General features: G+C 38.9%; 1 protein-coding gene across 1 annotated transcript in view; it reads left to right on the top strand.

Moving 5' to 3' along the window:
* Nucleotides 1-366: 366 nt before the first annotated feature.
* Nucleotides 367-16,000, top strand: part of LOC149299439 (cadherin-related family member 2-like) — a 28,188-nt gene continuing 12,554 nt past the window's right edge. Inside the window, exons 1-15 of the mRNA XM_089485999.1 lie at nt 367-403; nt 1,022-1,161; nt 2,656-2,709; nt 3,179-3,268; nt 3,810-3,899; nt 4,707-4,826; nt 7,160-7,303; nt 8,270-8,345; nt 9,938-10,053; nt 10,365-10,595; nt 11,338-11,493; nt 11,949-12,113; nt 12,218-12,279; nt 14,349-14,592; nt 14,687-14,926. Of these exons, the coding sequence (XP_089342125.1) occupies nt 367-403; nt 1,022-1,161; nt 2,656-2,709; nt 3,179-3,268; nt 3,810-3,899; nt 4,707-4,826; nt 7,160-7,303; nt 8,270-8,345; nt 9,938-10,053; nt 10,365-10,595; nt 11,338-11,493; nt 11,949-12,113; nt 12,218-12,279; nt 14,349-14,592; nt 14,687-14,926 (1,965 nt within the window). The remainder of the gene's footprint in view (nt 404-1,021; nt 1,162-2,655; nt 2,710-3,178; nt 3,269-3,809; nt 3,900-4,706; nt 4,827-7,159; nt 7,304-8,269; nt 8,346-9,937; nt 10,054-10,364; nt 10,596-11,337; nt 11,494-11,948; nt 12,114-12,217; nt 12,280-14,348; nt 14,593-14,686; nt 14,927-16,000) is intronic.

Raw genomic sequence — 16,000 nt, 5'->3', positions numbered from 1 at the left:
CAATGCATTAGTCTGTTTTAGAAAGAGCTTTGCGAGTTTGTCTTTGTTAAAGAGGTCACGGCTCCTTTGGTTGTTCATTCATGCTCTTGGAGTATAAATCATGCCTTGAACACATAAAGATTGAGCTGTTCCATTACCTGTTAGTATCTCATTCAAATGCAAAGATAGGTGTCTCTGAGGCTATGCTAATGTCTCATTTAAACAAAGATTTATGTTGAATAAAACTTGAATTTTGTGTCAGATATTTATGATATTTGATAATGTAGCCAAGTATTCCATTGATTCTGTCTGTAGTTTAGTGGATAATGCCTTGAAATATAACTTTTTTCAGTTTCATGTAACATACGCCCACAATTTGCTGCAAACATGACTGTTGCAACTGTACCCGAAGACAGACTTGTGGGTAAGTATGGCATTTTATTGTCCTCTAAAAGTTATGCTTTCCCTTCCATGTGTTTCCATATTTCATAAGAGCTTGGGATAAGGGAACATAAATATTAATCAAAGTGAATTAAAAGTTACATTTCCAAATGGGAAGAGTAAAGGTTAAAAAGTACCCTTTAAATAACAGTATATTGTACTATTTTGTGTTCTCTATATCCTTACCCGTATGCTATTAATATTGTTGATTAAACATTGTATGCAAGATCATTAATATTAGAACATTGGGTATCAGGAGGCCCATCACTCACCTTAGCTGCCATCATCCCCTTGTGGACCCATCTCTTCACCCCAGATTGAACGTTTGCACGCATGTTAAATAAAGACCTAAAAAGGATAATTGTTTGTGTGTTCTTAGTCATGGCAGACTGTATTTATCACTTGGATGAAGACTAATCAATTTTAATTACCAATATATGTAGAAATCCAGGTCATTCCCAAGGGTTGATATACTTTTTCTTGCAATTGTATATGTTGGTGCATTCTCATTTGAAGGTCCAGTCTAGACTGGGTGTCTGCCAACAACTGCTGGTGGTCGTTGAATCTTGTATTTTTACAAAGGTTTCTTTGTCCTCATTAGGAGAACCAATATTCTGGATTTTTGCAACAGACCCTGACAATGATAAACTAATTTATGGCATAGGAGGAAGAGACTCGTATTACTTTAAAGTTAATCCAGATACTGGGGAAGTCCAACTTGCAATCTCCTTGGATTATGAGGTAGGCAACAGGCACCCTGGCAAACTCAATGGTTTGGGGCAAAGTGTCAAAATGTGGAGCTATTAGCAAAAACATACTTTTGGTTTCATAGAAACATAGAAAGTGATGGCAGATAAGAACCAGTAGGCCCATCCAGTCTGCCCAACCTCTGAGTACTTTCCTTTAGTACTTGCCCTTATCTTATATCTAGCTTGGCCTTATGCCTATCCCATGCTTGCTTAAATGACTTTACTGTATTAACATCTACCACTTCTGCTGGAAGGCTATTTCACTACCCTTTCCGTAAAGTAATATTTTCTGATGTTACCATTAAAACTTTGCCCCTCTAGTTTATGGTTGTGTCCTCTTGTTCTGGTAGTATTTCTCCTTTTAAATAAACTATCTTCCTTTACCTTGTTGATTCCCTTTAAGTATTTAAATGTTTCTATCATATCCCCCCTTTCACGTCTTTTTTCCAGGCTATATAGGTTAAGATCCTTTAACCTGTCCTGGTAAGGTTTATCTTGTAATCCATAAACCATTTTAGTAGCCCTTCTCTGAACTTTCTCCAACATATCTATATCCTTCTGGAGATATGGTCTCCAGTACTGTACACAATACTCCATGTGAGGTCTCACCAGTGATCTGTACAACGGCATGAGCACTTCCCTCTTTCTACTGCTAATACCTCTCGCTATACAACCAGGAATTCTGCTAGCATTACCTGCTGCTCTACTGCATTGTCTACCTACCTTTAAATCCTCAGAAATAATTCCACAATGACCACTCCACATTTAATATAATGCAGATTTTCTCTTCAGAAATTTCACCCATTATTAGTTTTATTTATACAGCAACAACAGTTTATGCAGCAATGACAAAACTAGAATTTACAGACAAAGAAATAAAGGATATATTAGGTCATCAGGGCCCTGCTCACAAGCTTACCAACGTCAGAAGGTGATCTTGGATGAGAAGAACTCCGCATGACTTGTTTTGGTTGAAGTAAATAGTTTGTTCCTGAGAAAACTCGATTGGAGCCTGTATTCCAAACTTTATGGGACAACTGATAAAACATGCTATGCTATATCATTGGAAAATCCCACACCCCAAAAGTATAAGGGTGTTTTAGCAGTCATAGACCTAAATAGTCCAATATTTTTCCCCAAATAAATGATACTCTTCCACAATATGAAAATATGTGGGAACCATGGATATATGTTTTTGGTCTATAAATTACTATTATACACTTCTACGTTCATTACAGTTCACACATACCCATTTCTCTTTCTTTCCCTGTTTATCCTGATTTTATATATTATTTCTGTATAACTATGTAGAGCTTACAATAACCACTTAACAGTGTTGTACTGTGCTTTTTCACACAAATCAAATGTACTTCTAGTATATCTTTACTAGATCAATTTTTTTTATTCAACTAAGACTTAAATGGTTTACTCAACACAGTAGACAGCCATATATAGTTAATATATGTGTATTACACTGTTGTTTCAGAGTAAACCCAGTCTTGAGATAGACATCATTGTTCAAGATAAGGAGCAAATACCAGTAAGTATCTTCATTGTCATTGGCTACCATACAATGGTTCATTATTTGGTGTAGAGAGGGAGCAAGATGAATTCAAATACAATTTATACTCTTTCAGGACTTGTTTACTAGAAAAGTGTCCATCAGCAGCTACTGAGCGCCTTTTCACATTGGGTACAGTCATAAACTTGGACCTTTCATTCCCATATTTTCATAGTCAAATAGTGATAAAAGTCTCAAAAAGGATCGCACGATATCACCCTCTTTCAATTACCCCAATCAAACATGAAGTAAAGGTAATCCCCAAATTCTTCACTGTTCCTGATAACAGGCGATTTTAATGTATAATTCTTCTGATAATTGTGAACTAACAATAGCCAGAGAGCTGTACATTGATGACACTTACACATAACTAAAAGGTTCTCTAATTTTGTTTTAAATACAATGTTTTTCCACTAAGATTTATGTTTCTGTGCATTTTTCTCTATAGTTTCGTCAGATGATGACAATTCTTGTGAGGGATTGCAATGATAATGACCCGGTATTCCTGAACACTCCCTATTTTGCTCAAATCCTAGAGGTAAGCTTTCATCTAATGTTGAAATAGATGGTACACGTTTGTAAAGTTGGGCAAACTGCTGGCACATCATGAACCCTAATAGCTTACCCTGCTATACAATCCTGGCATACCCAAAATATTTGGGTACTTCTTAAAGACACAGCATCAGCACAGTTAGGCTTTTAAAAAAAACCAAGGCTCATAGTGGTTCAAGTGTTAAACATAATAGCAAATTTCAGAGGAAATGAAAGGCATTACTGCCTCCCGGGTTCTCTGCCTCTCCAACCACCTGGAGGTCGGGCATTTGTATGAAAGATATTTAAACCAGTAGGTTTCATCTTTGCCTGCTATAGGGTCTCCTTGCAGTTTCTCTGGGCTTTTGTGATATTTTTGTGTATTCATTTGTATTTTGACCTCCAGCTTGCCTTGCACAGAAGATCCTCTACCTGTGGTTTTGCCAGCCTGTTCAAATATACTTTTATACTTATATTTAACTTTCCAGGATAGCATTCCCTTAGTATTGAATTCCCTTATTATTAGCAATTATTTTTATGCTCTACAGAACAACACAGTGGGGTCCATTGTCTATACTGTTGTGGCTGAAGACTATGATAATGACAGACTTGTGACCCCAACATATAACATTGATGAGGTAAGAGTGTGATGGAATTAATGCAAATGAATGATATCTATATGCACTAAAATTAGTGTTTTGAAAAAACTGTAATAATGAATAATAATCTTGTTATGGAACAGCTAAGATTGCCAATTTTAATTATAAAAAAAGCGGCAGCCATATTACTGGTAATATTATTGTTAATGGCTAAAGTTCAGTGTTGAGAGGACAAGTGCTCAAGACAAATCAGCTCAGTGTTAAATTCTTTATTTAATATAATAAATTGTTTGTTAAAAAAATTACTTTATGATGTAGGCATCTACAAATCCTATCAGTTCCATGCACATGCATCATATAATTCCTGTACATATCCCTACAATAAAGCTAAGATCGGGGAGAGTTGTATAACCTCATTATAAAATTCCTCCAACTCATTTCCTTCCTCTACCAACAGAGCACACACACCCAGCAAAACTAACATTTAAAATCTATTTGAATCGCCACTTTTATTTTTGGTAAACATTTTGGTTTTGTCACCCAGTGGTCATAAATTGCAAAATTAAGTAACAACCACATTGGCTGTCACTGTGAGAAGGTTGGGTTTGAACTAATCTGGTCAACACTTAGGCATCCAAACTATACACTGATGTATCTAAACAAATGTCCTGTGTGTAGTCATTTACATATACCAAATACTGAAACGTGGATTCTGTGAAACCATATACTGTATTGTATACTCAGTTGTTTATAATATTAATAATGTTGTACTCATTAATGCAGCATTCAAATAGTATTTCTAAGATTTTATATATGTACGAACTTAACTTTGAATTTTCCCTCTAGGTTATACCAAATGATTTCCAGCATCTTTTTTATATATTAGCCAATGGAAGTATTGTACTCAATGGCTCCTTAAACTACAACAATAGGAGCACCTTCTACCGGCTTTTGGTCAATGCTACGGTAAGCTTGGTGAAGCACCTATACATTATCAGAATTATGACATAATTGCGACAGTATGATTGGTGTCATTTGTTAGCCATTCTAATATGTGGGGTCTTTCCATTTTTATAAATAGCGTATTTACACGATTTTAAGATGACTCCACAAAATCTGAATATTATTTTAGGAAAAAAGAAAAAGCCTGAATACAAGACTACCCTATAAGAAAAAAGTTTGACTAGTAAATATTAATTCACAAGAAAACAATTTTTTTTATATTTAATAAAAACTATGATTGAGAAAAATGCTTTTTTGGGGGGGGGGTTTCAGTTATTTGCCAACCTGCCCCCAGTTATGCACATCTACCCCCCAGATATGCCTTATACCCCCTTATATGCCACTCTGCCTCCCTGATATGTCACTCTGCCCCCCTATATGCCACTCTGCCACCCTGATATGTCACTCTGCCCCAGATATGCCTTATACCCCGTATATGCAACTCTACCTCCCAGATATGCCTTTTAACCCCCTATTTGCTCCCCTGCCCCCAGATATGCCTTATACCCCCTATTTGTCACTCTTCCCCCAGATATGCCTTATACCCCTCTGCCCCCCAGATATGCCTTATACACCCTGTGACAAACCCTGTTGCATGAGGGCCATACATGTCACATTTAGGGGTCCTGGCAATCAGAGTCAGGAACACCAGCTTTGAACAAAACCACACTTTATTTTAATCGCTTAAACCCCAAAAAACCAAATCATAAAAAGAAAACCTAGCTCCCAATTGGAGCCCTGTCTAACTAAACTATGCTGGTCCAGACTGACCAGCCTAATCACCCACTAACTCGACCTCCCAGCCAGACCCAGCTACGCCAGGCTCTGGAAAACCTCCCCCAGACAGCACACAAAGTGTCCAGGCATGTATTGCCTCACTTGGCTCAGGGGTGGTCTTCTTGTTCAGGGCCTCTCCTTGCCCTGGGAGCACAGGGAACTTTTTCTCCCCCCAACAGTCTCCCTGAGTATCAGGCTCCAGGGGTTTTTAATGCTCAGCACCTGTGTCTGATTCCGGCCTCATAGAAATCCCGGGCGGATCCTGCAGACTTCTTGCCTCCTGGAAAACCTGGCATGGAATTTCCACAAAATGGGGAAACGGAGGATTGGCCCACCCTGCTCTCCAATTACTCCACCCCAGGGACCCATATGTATAATCTGCATAGCAGCTGTACCCAGATGCCATGCTAATCATCTCCCTGGGGTTTACACTGTCACAACCCCTATATGCCACTCTGCCTCCCTGATATTCCTTTTAACCCCCTAATGCCGCTTTGCCTCCCTGATATTCCTTTTAACCACCTATATGCCACTCTGCCTCCAGAAAGCCCTTATACCCCCCATATGCCACTCTTACCCTCCCCGACTTACCAGTGCATCCCTAGACTTGTCCCCCTGTGCTTCAGATTCCTTGGTGTCTAGTGGGGGCAGCCGGTGGACATCTGCGCGATGTGTGTAGAAAACCTCCAATTGCCATTAGGTCTGCCGGGGCTTCTATGACTGAGCACTGTCATGTAAATGCTACGGAATTTGATGGCGCTATATACAACAATACATAATAATATCACTAATTTGTTATTTGTTCTCATCCTGTGATTTTTATAGCCATTTTTGTGGATGGAGAATGACTGTGGCCATGTTAACCTTATTGTCCTACCTGGGAACCAGGACTGCCCACTGACATCGGCGGGCGGTCCCGTTGACGTCTGTGAGTGTTTCCGCTGACGTCGGGGGCCTTCCCGCTGATGTCAGCTGGAAACATCCTCATTTAAATGACAAATGGGCGGAGGGTAGGGCGTGTCAAGCTCCCGCGACCCGGAGGATTCGGGTGTTGACCTGGAGAACTGGAGAAGCGGTGCTTCCCAGTTATGTTCATTGTCCAGTGGATATTAAGACAATTTCAAACAAATGCAACATAGGGAAGTGACAATCTACTTGTATTGGCCTAATATAATGATCTCCAACAGAAATATCACATCGCACCCTACAATTTGCCTTCCTTTTTATTAAAACAATAATAAAACCATGATGGGAGGCAGTCTGGTGTTTCACCTATAAAGGGGACTTTACGTATGCAAAGGCATATTATGCTCTTTAATGTAGGAAATCTTGTGGTGTTTACCTCCAAAAAACAACGTAGGCTTTTTTTAAGGGACAACATAGCAATTCTAATTCAAGGGCTAAATTGAGTCTTTTTGAGGGAATTGTTTAATCTTAGCTTTTGAGTTGCAGTATGACAATAATTTGCTCATATGAAACAATTTTTTACAACTTTTTTTTCCATTTTTTTAAATATACAGGACAGAGGAGGAACTCTGAGGGATGAATTTATTTACCGCAGCAGTATAACATATGTATCTCTGGATATTGTGGATTTACCTGACATGGATCCACAATTTATTAATGCACCGTACACAGTATCAATCTTAGAGAATACAGCAATTGTAAGTAACACAATACAATTCAAATGTATTAGTTTTGACTATATCCCATCATTTGTTTATTTTGTAAAAAATATATTGATACCTATAAGGATTTAATAAAAGTAATCTTCATTGTTTAGTTAATTACACATTGGAGCGGAAGTCCCATAGTAAAATAAGGCATTTTATCTGATCATTGCATATACTGTTATGGATAAGCAGCTTTTGTGTCATACTCTTCCAATAAATTTCCACCTGGAAGCTGCCGTTGTAGGCAGTCATGTCATATTTGGGTGACATTCTCCTAAGAAGGGCTACACTGAGCTAATTATTACAGCAATGCTGGTGAAGTCATATTAATATAATGGTGTTCTACATACGAAGTAATGTATATAAATGGATTATGCCTGCTAACTACTTCCCATTTAGTACTTCCAGACTGTCTACCATTTTGCCTTGCTAAATATGGCCCTGTGTATGAAGTTTGAATAATATGCATCCTACTAGCTGATTTTGGCAAGCTAGGGTGATGTTGTATTACACAGGGGATATAATAAAAGCTCCAGTCATACAAACTTGAAAGAGTGACAATGGGTGCATTATTCAATAATATAGTTTAGCTACTAGGTAGCATAGCTAGAAATTGTTGATTATGTGGTCCCATATTTGAGGTTTCAGTAGAGCTCTGGTGGCCCTTTAAACTGCCTACGGTAGATTGAGAATAACAAACTCAGGATTCAGAATTTCAGAGTTTTTAATGGATCATGTAGATTTTAATTGCACAGCCCACTAGATGTATACGAGGTTAGTTTGTTAATGACCTGAATTAAAAGTTGCCAAATTATTATACACCAACAATGTGTGTGGAAGTCAATACTATAATGTGTAAAGTTACTTATGTGTCTGAAGAGAAGGTATGAGAAAATGTGAGAAACCTTTTTATCGATATTAGCTGTTACCTAACTATAACGCTGTTCCCTTCCTCAGAATAAACATATCTTGACAGTCTCTGCTGTTGATGGTGACAAGGGAATTAATGATGAGATACTGTTTTTTATTACCCGTAAGTATGCAGCAATGAGAACAGTACTGATTGAAAGGTAGGTGCAGGGCCGGATCAGGAATGAACAGCAGCCCTGTAATTATTTGGACATGAGCCCCGTATATTTTATCACATGGTCAAGCTATTGTGCCCACTCACCACACCCTTTATACATACCTATCTGAGTCACAAATAGCTATGAATTATTCTTCTTTAAGTTATGTTAAATTGTTTCTTAAGGATAACAGAATACTACATTATTATCAAAATCCCAGAAACCAAAGGCCCAAATAAGTACCTGGGGAACAGACCCATGTCCCACAGTGCCACCTTTGTCCCCAAACAGTTGAGTCCCTATGTCCCCCCAAATAGCTTGTCTGTGCCAACTTTGCCCTCAAACAGCTTGTCAGTGCCCCCAAACAGCATGTCTGTTCCAACTTTTTCCCTTGTTTGTGTATCTTTGCCCAAAGCAGCTTGTCTGTGCCCCCAAACAGCCTACTTGTGCCATTTTTACCCCAAACAGCCTGCTTGTGCCACATTTGCCCCAAACAGCCTGTCTGTGCCATGTTTGCTTCCATACAGCCTGTCTGTACCATTTCTGCCCCCAAACAGCCATCCTGTGCCATCTTTACCCCCAAACACTTCCATGCTCACACAAACACTTACACATTTACATCCATGCTAACAGACACTTATACATTAATACATGTAGCCATTCAATTACTCATTCATTCACTTATTGCATCCTCCTGCACCCATTTACCTCACCTGGAGCTTTTTCTGTGGCTCAGTGTGAGAGCAACATCTCTTTTATCACCCAGGTAAAACCGGAAGCAGCAAGGTTATGCAACGTGACCCCGCTGTATTCCTACTTCCCTCTAGACGGAAAAGGGGAGGTTGTTTGCACAGCATGGGGGTGCCACAATGGTCAGTTACGACCGTGGTTGTTACGCCACCGGAGCCCACATAAATAGCATTAGGCAGCCATCAGTGCAGCCCCAGTGCTGCTCCCGGTTTCCAGGTAGGCCAGTCCGGCCCTGTGTATGTGGGTATAATGAAAACCTCTAAGCAGAACCTTGGACAAGGTCACCCAGTGATATTGGTAGGGTTTTCACCTATGGCAGCACCCTTCTCCTCTTTAGTTGCATCACTATGTACTTGGTTGCTGCTGGGAACAAAAGGCCAATTGGGTACAAACATTTGACTGACAGCAAAAAACAGAAGTAACGGCTGATCTCTTGCTGCTTGTTGCTGACAATACTGTAGTCTGGCCACTTCTGTAGTCGAGGGAGGTGAATGCTTAGGCAGATAAAACTGATGACATGAAGTTTAGATCCATACTAAAAACAAGACAAAATTTTCGTGTTATTTTTATTATCTTCATGTTACCAAACAACCACTACAAAGTAACAATAATGCAGATGGTGCTGTGTTGCATATGACAAATTAATAGTACAGAAGGAAATGGCGGCACTGGAGAGGGCAGGTATGTGAGCTCTATGAAATGTGTCAGACTGCAGATAATATATAATGGATATGAGGAGGTAGATGGAATTGTTCTGAAGATGCAGAACTGAGATCAAGATTTTTGTGAAACTCTTTTTTCTGTGCAGATTCTTCAGAACCTGGCCTTTTTAACTTAAGTACCACCGGAGAAATATATGTATCAGGACCAATTGACCGGGAAGCTTTGGTAGAGAAAGATGAACAGGTTGTTTTGGAGGTGATGGTAAGTGTTTGAATACTTTGAGGCGATACAATAATATATCACTGTTTCTTGTAATTTATTTATGAATATGTGTATCATTTGTATGGTCTTTTACGCATTTGGGATAAACTAAATATGGTAAATCAAGCTTCAAGATTATTTTCCATCATTTAGACACTCTCTCCAGCTCTATATCTCACCCTCCCATTTTTTCTCCTTCTCCCTATGCTCTCATCAAAACAAAATGTAACACACTCATATTTGCATTTTTTTTGTTTCTTTTTCTTGTGTTACTGACAGTTTAATAACTAAAAATAAACTCTCTCCTGCAGGCCCAGGAAAGGGAGCTAAACATTAAAAATGAAAATGCAACCAGCACTACAACTGTTACGATACGCATCATAGATATAAATGATAATAAACCTCAGTTTTACAACTGTGAGATCGACAGTTGTGATTTCACCTCTGCTCTCTCAGACCACTTTACTGGAATGTTAGATGAACACTCTGCAGTCCGTGTACCAGTGGCTAATCTGACCATCGCTGCCAATGATCCTGACAAGGTATGCAACCATGTTTTAATTGAGTTCCACCCTATGCCATGATTAAATGGTAAACACCAAACATGAGCAAGATGCAACAATAGGAAATTTAAATATATATATATATATATATTACAGAAGTGTGTTGTCCTACTATCTTGTATTTTCATTATACTTGAGACAACTTGTCCTTATCTTTAAAATATAATATAAGACCAGATAAATACCAGATAAAGTTTAAGTTCCCTCCCCATGTGCTTTTGTTAATGAAATAAGACATGACATCACTTACAATTGATGTCATTAATGACATATTGATGACAAAAAATATAACATCATTAATGGCATATAAAAATGATTTTAAAAAAAAAATTAAAGCGAAGAGCTCAACCTTCCACTTCTTTATGATGATTTTGGTGGGAATGCATCCAGAGGAATAAAAGTTTTCATAGTGCAAAATGGAAATAATTTAGTTTTTTCTGCAGTTTGGTTGTCAGAAATGACTCAATGGATTTGTAAGAAATTTGCAGGGTCTAAAAGCATTTCCATTCTGACAATTTGACTGCTGCATTCAAAACCTATGAGCTAAGCAAAACTCAATAGAACTTTAATTCAAAATTAAGCGAACCAAGCGACACCAGTTATGTACTGAATTATTTATTGTTTGTTTACAATTAATTTTATTACATATGATGCCTGGTAGTTGTGTGTGAGTCATTAATACAACATTGTGCGAGATGATTTCTATTATCTCCTTCTGCAGGGTCAGCACGGGACCTTTCATTTATACCTTCGGGGGGTAGACGCTAACTACTTCTCAGTGTCTCCGGCACGCTTGATAAACTCTGGGCAAGTGCAGATTCTGGTCAGTAATCCAGAAGCTATTGACTACGAGAAGACCCACTTAATGGAAGTGGAGGTATTTGCTTGATTTTAATTTTTATACAAATAATAAGTAAAAGACAAATCATATTCATATCCCTAGCAAAAATAAGTGGAGGATGTAAAAACATTCTCAATTTCCGTGACGAGGTCCCTTTGTGAGTGCCGGCACTCGTCGAGACGGCTGGAGGAAGCGTTGAGCAGTGGGCGCACGGCTGCCCGCTGCCTGAGTAAGTATAGGTCGTGACATATGGTTTGTTTGGAAGGGTTGCCAAGAGAAAGCCTGTTCTCTCTAAAAAGAACATGGCAGAATGGCTTAGGTTTGCAAAGTTGCATCTGAACAAACCACAAGACTTTTGGAACAATGTCCTTTGTGCAGACGAAAGTGGAGATGGAAAACCAAGCACAGCATATCAGCACAAACACCTCATACCAACTGTCAAGCATAGTGGAGAAGCATTTTTTTTGTACATAGTCCTATCTTTTTTTCAGATTGTAGCCAATGACACAGGTAATTTGGAAAACTGCTGCTCCGTTGCCAATGTGCGCATCAACATCTTAGATATAAATGACCACATACCTACATTTGCTAAGGCAACTTATGAACTTGAAGTACAAGAAAACTGCGCCGATGGCACCACCATTGCAACAATTACGGTATGTGCTTTGAAGTTGAATTAAGAATCACATGGCCTCGTGTGATAATTTGAGGTTGTTTTCTATTATTTTTCCCTAATATATGTTTTATGAATTATTGCCAGGCAACAGATTTTGACTCTGGGTCTCTGGGACATATCACATACCAGCTGTTGCCAGAATCTATGTAAGTAACTAAATAGATCAAGCAACTAAAGACATTTGGAAGCAGATTTTCTATGGCCAGACAAAGTACCTTTCGGTTCTTTAAACTCAGCGTTCCTTGTGCGTTTGTTGATGACTGTCTGTTGTATCTGCAATACAATGATCCTATCACAGTGTAGTATTGAACCAAACACTACACCTAATTACTTTTCTGCAGCTACTGAAACACAATATGTCTTTTTTTTACACAGCACCAGAGAACAACGCCTTTATAAACACTCTCACTAAAATACTAAAATCTTTGCAAATTGAAGTCAATTTTCACAACTTAAAAAAAGAGTTGAGCTAAAATGTTTTGCTTTTGTAAATAAACTATTGAAACAACTCAACCTACGCTATATGGACAAAAGTACTGGGACGCCTGACCAGGGACTTTTTTGACACTAAAGGGCCTAGCCCAAATCCTGAAAAACAACCCCAACCAGTGTCCTTCCTACACCAAAGTTTGCACTAGGCATTATGCATTCCATTAGGTAGCGTTCTCCTAGCATCAGCCAAACCTCAGACTTCCAGATGGTGAAGCTTGATTAATCACTCCAGAGAACACATTTTTACTGCTCCACCATTCCAGACGATGCTTGGGATTGCCCATAGTGATTCTCGGCTTGTGTGCAGCTGATCAGCTATGGAAACCAATTTCGTGAAGCTCCTGACACACAGTGGTTGTGTTGATGTTACTTCCAGAGACAGTTTGGAACTCTGTAGTAAGCGAAGCTACAGAGGACAGATTCTTTTTACGCACTATGCTTGTCAGCGCTTGGCAGCCATGTTAGCAATGGATGTGGCTGAAACATCTCTAATTAGACTTCTGCATTCTGATTCGTACAAATAGAAAATTTATACGAAGCCCGTATGAGCCCAGCCCCTACGGGGGGCACAATGACAGTGCTTGCATTGGCCATATTGCCCTCAGTTGGTGCTTTTGGTGACGTCCTCTTCCCTGATTGGAGGATCGGGGAGTACGTCACCACATCGCTGCCATTTTGGCGGCTGCTGCCGGGTTATGTCCGCAGAGATGCAGAGGAAGAAAGAAGACATCAGATTAAGGATTGAAGATTGAAGATAGAAGGGAGAAGATAGAAGGTGAAAACGCAGAAGATAGGGAAGTGGTTGGCAGAAGCGAAAGTGGTTAGCAGAGAAGGTAGTGAAACATTTAGAGAGTGTGAGAGAGTGAATGAAGGTGAATGTGGGCACTGGGCAATGAATTTTGTTCCTGAATTTCCGCCAAACAAATGGGCAGGGAACTAAACTCATTGCACGAAAACGAATGGGCCAAAAACGAACCGAAAAATTTGTTGAATCATTTTTGGCCCATTTGCCCGTCTACTTCTAATTCAATTGGGAGGGGTGTCCCAATACTTTTGTCCTTAAAGGGAACTCCCACCACTTTTTTTTTTACACATGACTTTAACAATTAGTTCTCAACAATATTGTAATGCTTTCTGCTTCAAAATAGCTGTAATTTATAGGTGTGGTAGATGAGTTGTATGTCCTGGCTTTGTTATCTTATCTAGACTTGCATTGCCTTGTAGTAAACAATAGAATCCTTCAGTTTCAATCACCCAGTTGCACATTCAAATTGATGAAAGTCTATAGAGTAAAATAGTAAGCAAGACTTTATTGGCATTGTCATAAGTAATCAGCACAGTGTGATGTTTGCCCAGGGAAAGTCATGCAAAATAGCCCATGACTATCCAAAAATGAAAGCTTCTAGATCTGCAGATAAATAAAGTATATTAGATTAAAATATTATTATTTTATGTTCAAAGAAAAATGTTTATTTTTCCATAGAACTTCCCCTTTAAGTCATGGGCCAAGCAACACTGTGTTCATTTCTACATAGAGCCACAAGGAGTATATGGTATTGAAGCAAATATGTCATCTCAATCCCTATATGCACACCTCCAAATATTTCAAATGATTAAAGACAGGACACTTATACTAGGGGTAGAGATTTTCTTACTGTATGATACAAATATACATTTTAGAAATGGACTTGACATGACATTTTTTCCCTTGTTTTCCCTTGAGACGTGAAAATTTTTACGTTGATCCTACTTCTGGACTAATAAGCGTAGTCAATGGGACTTTATTAGATCGAGAACGCCGCTCTGTATACTATGCAACATTGCAAGCACAGGATGGAGGGGATGCAAAGGGTACCACTCTACTTGAAATAACTATACTTGATATCAATGATGAGACCCCAACAGCAGCCGGGATATATAATATATTTACAAATGAGAACAGTAATGATATCAGCATCCAGATTGAGGTAAGAAGAAAGAGGACAAGGTCATAGTGCAAAGTACAATGTTTTCATATGTGTAACATTGCTATAAATTGACTTACATATGTGTTCTTCATAGGCATATGATACAGATGAACCAAACACCAACAACAGCAAAATTGAGTTCCTCCTCATTCCTAGTGTCCTGAGTGATAACTTCACCATTAATGTCACCACAGGGCTTATTACAAGTTTATTTCCTCTAGACCGAGAAGCTATTAACGAAACACAGAATGGTCGCATTGTTCTGACTGTGAAACTGTATGACCTTGGTGAGCCTTCTCTGTCTTCTAATGTCAACGTGACCATCAATGTTGAGGTAAACAGTAATTGAAAGTGTATACACTTCCTTTCACCCACACTGGGGCTTCTAAAACAGCATGGTTAAGACAGTATTTTTTTAATTACAGCTAAAATTGTAAGGGAGTGCTCAATTTCACTTCTATTGAGTCTATATGCAAAAAACAATGTGTATACATTTGACTATTACTTAAAATGCTTCATCTTCAAGGGTAGCATTGTATACAGTTAATTTGACTAGGCAACCAATCTATCCTGTACACATTCCTGTTGCCAATGCCTGCTTTGCCTCCTGACTACTCTGACCTCTGGCTCCCTGATCCTGGCTTCCACCATACATTATGATGTACTCTGCTTGCCCTGATATTTAGAACGAACGGCCATTCTGTCTCCTTTACCCTTTGAACGTTGTACTGGAACAGCCCAGTGCTGTCATCTGCTCTCAAAGAGGTCTGTTCTCTACAAGATGTCCTCAGTGAGCAGGGCATTTGCAGGGATGAGCACCTGCTGCTGTTCTCCACAACAAACAACTGGGCCATTTGACCCTGACAATAGCAGGTGTTAGACCACCTGCACAACTGTAAAGCCATGATGGAGGAGCAATAAATTACTGCATATGAACTCACCTTCTAATAGAAAGCACTGAGATGTGAGATCAACAATAAGTGTGTGGTTAGAATTTACACGAGCAGACCAGTAGGTGTGTTGTTATCTACCAGTTAGGTTGCTGTTGCAGAGTAAAAATTGAATATCAGCCTATATATATGCAAATTAATACAAACATCGTAATGATACTAATTTCTTTTGTTTATAAAATTGTATCTCAGAACTATGTGTACCAAACCATTCTGAGTCTAGTTTTTCTCTGCAACCTATACCGCTAGAACATCACCATCAAAAGATCCGATATTCTACTGCTGGTAATACTATAAATCAAGACTACACAATTTGATATAACTTATGGAATGTAGACCTAAGCCATAGGTCCAACACAAGGATATTTCTCCTTTGCCTTCTGCACTCTACTTGTTGTAATATTACAAATGGAGCATAATGATCTTGTCATAGCAACCTTATGCTTATTGTGAATGAG

This window comes from Sceloporus occidentalis, unplaced genomic scaffold (genome assembly GCF_023333645.1).
Source record: "Sceloporus occidentalis isolate IW3139 unplaced genomic scaffold, rSceOcc1.0.p SCAF_28, whole genome shotgun sequence".
NCBI classification, from domain to species: Eukaryota; Metazoa; Chordata; class Lepidosauria; order Squamata; family Phrynosomatidae; genus Sceloporus; species Sceloporus occidentalis.
The sequence above is the reverse complement of the archived record's forward strand: the minus strand, read 5'-3'. Positions and strand labels throughout refer to the sequence as shown.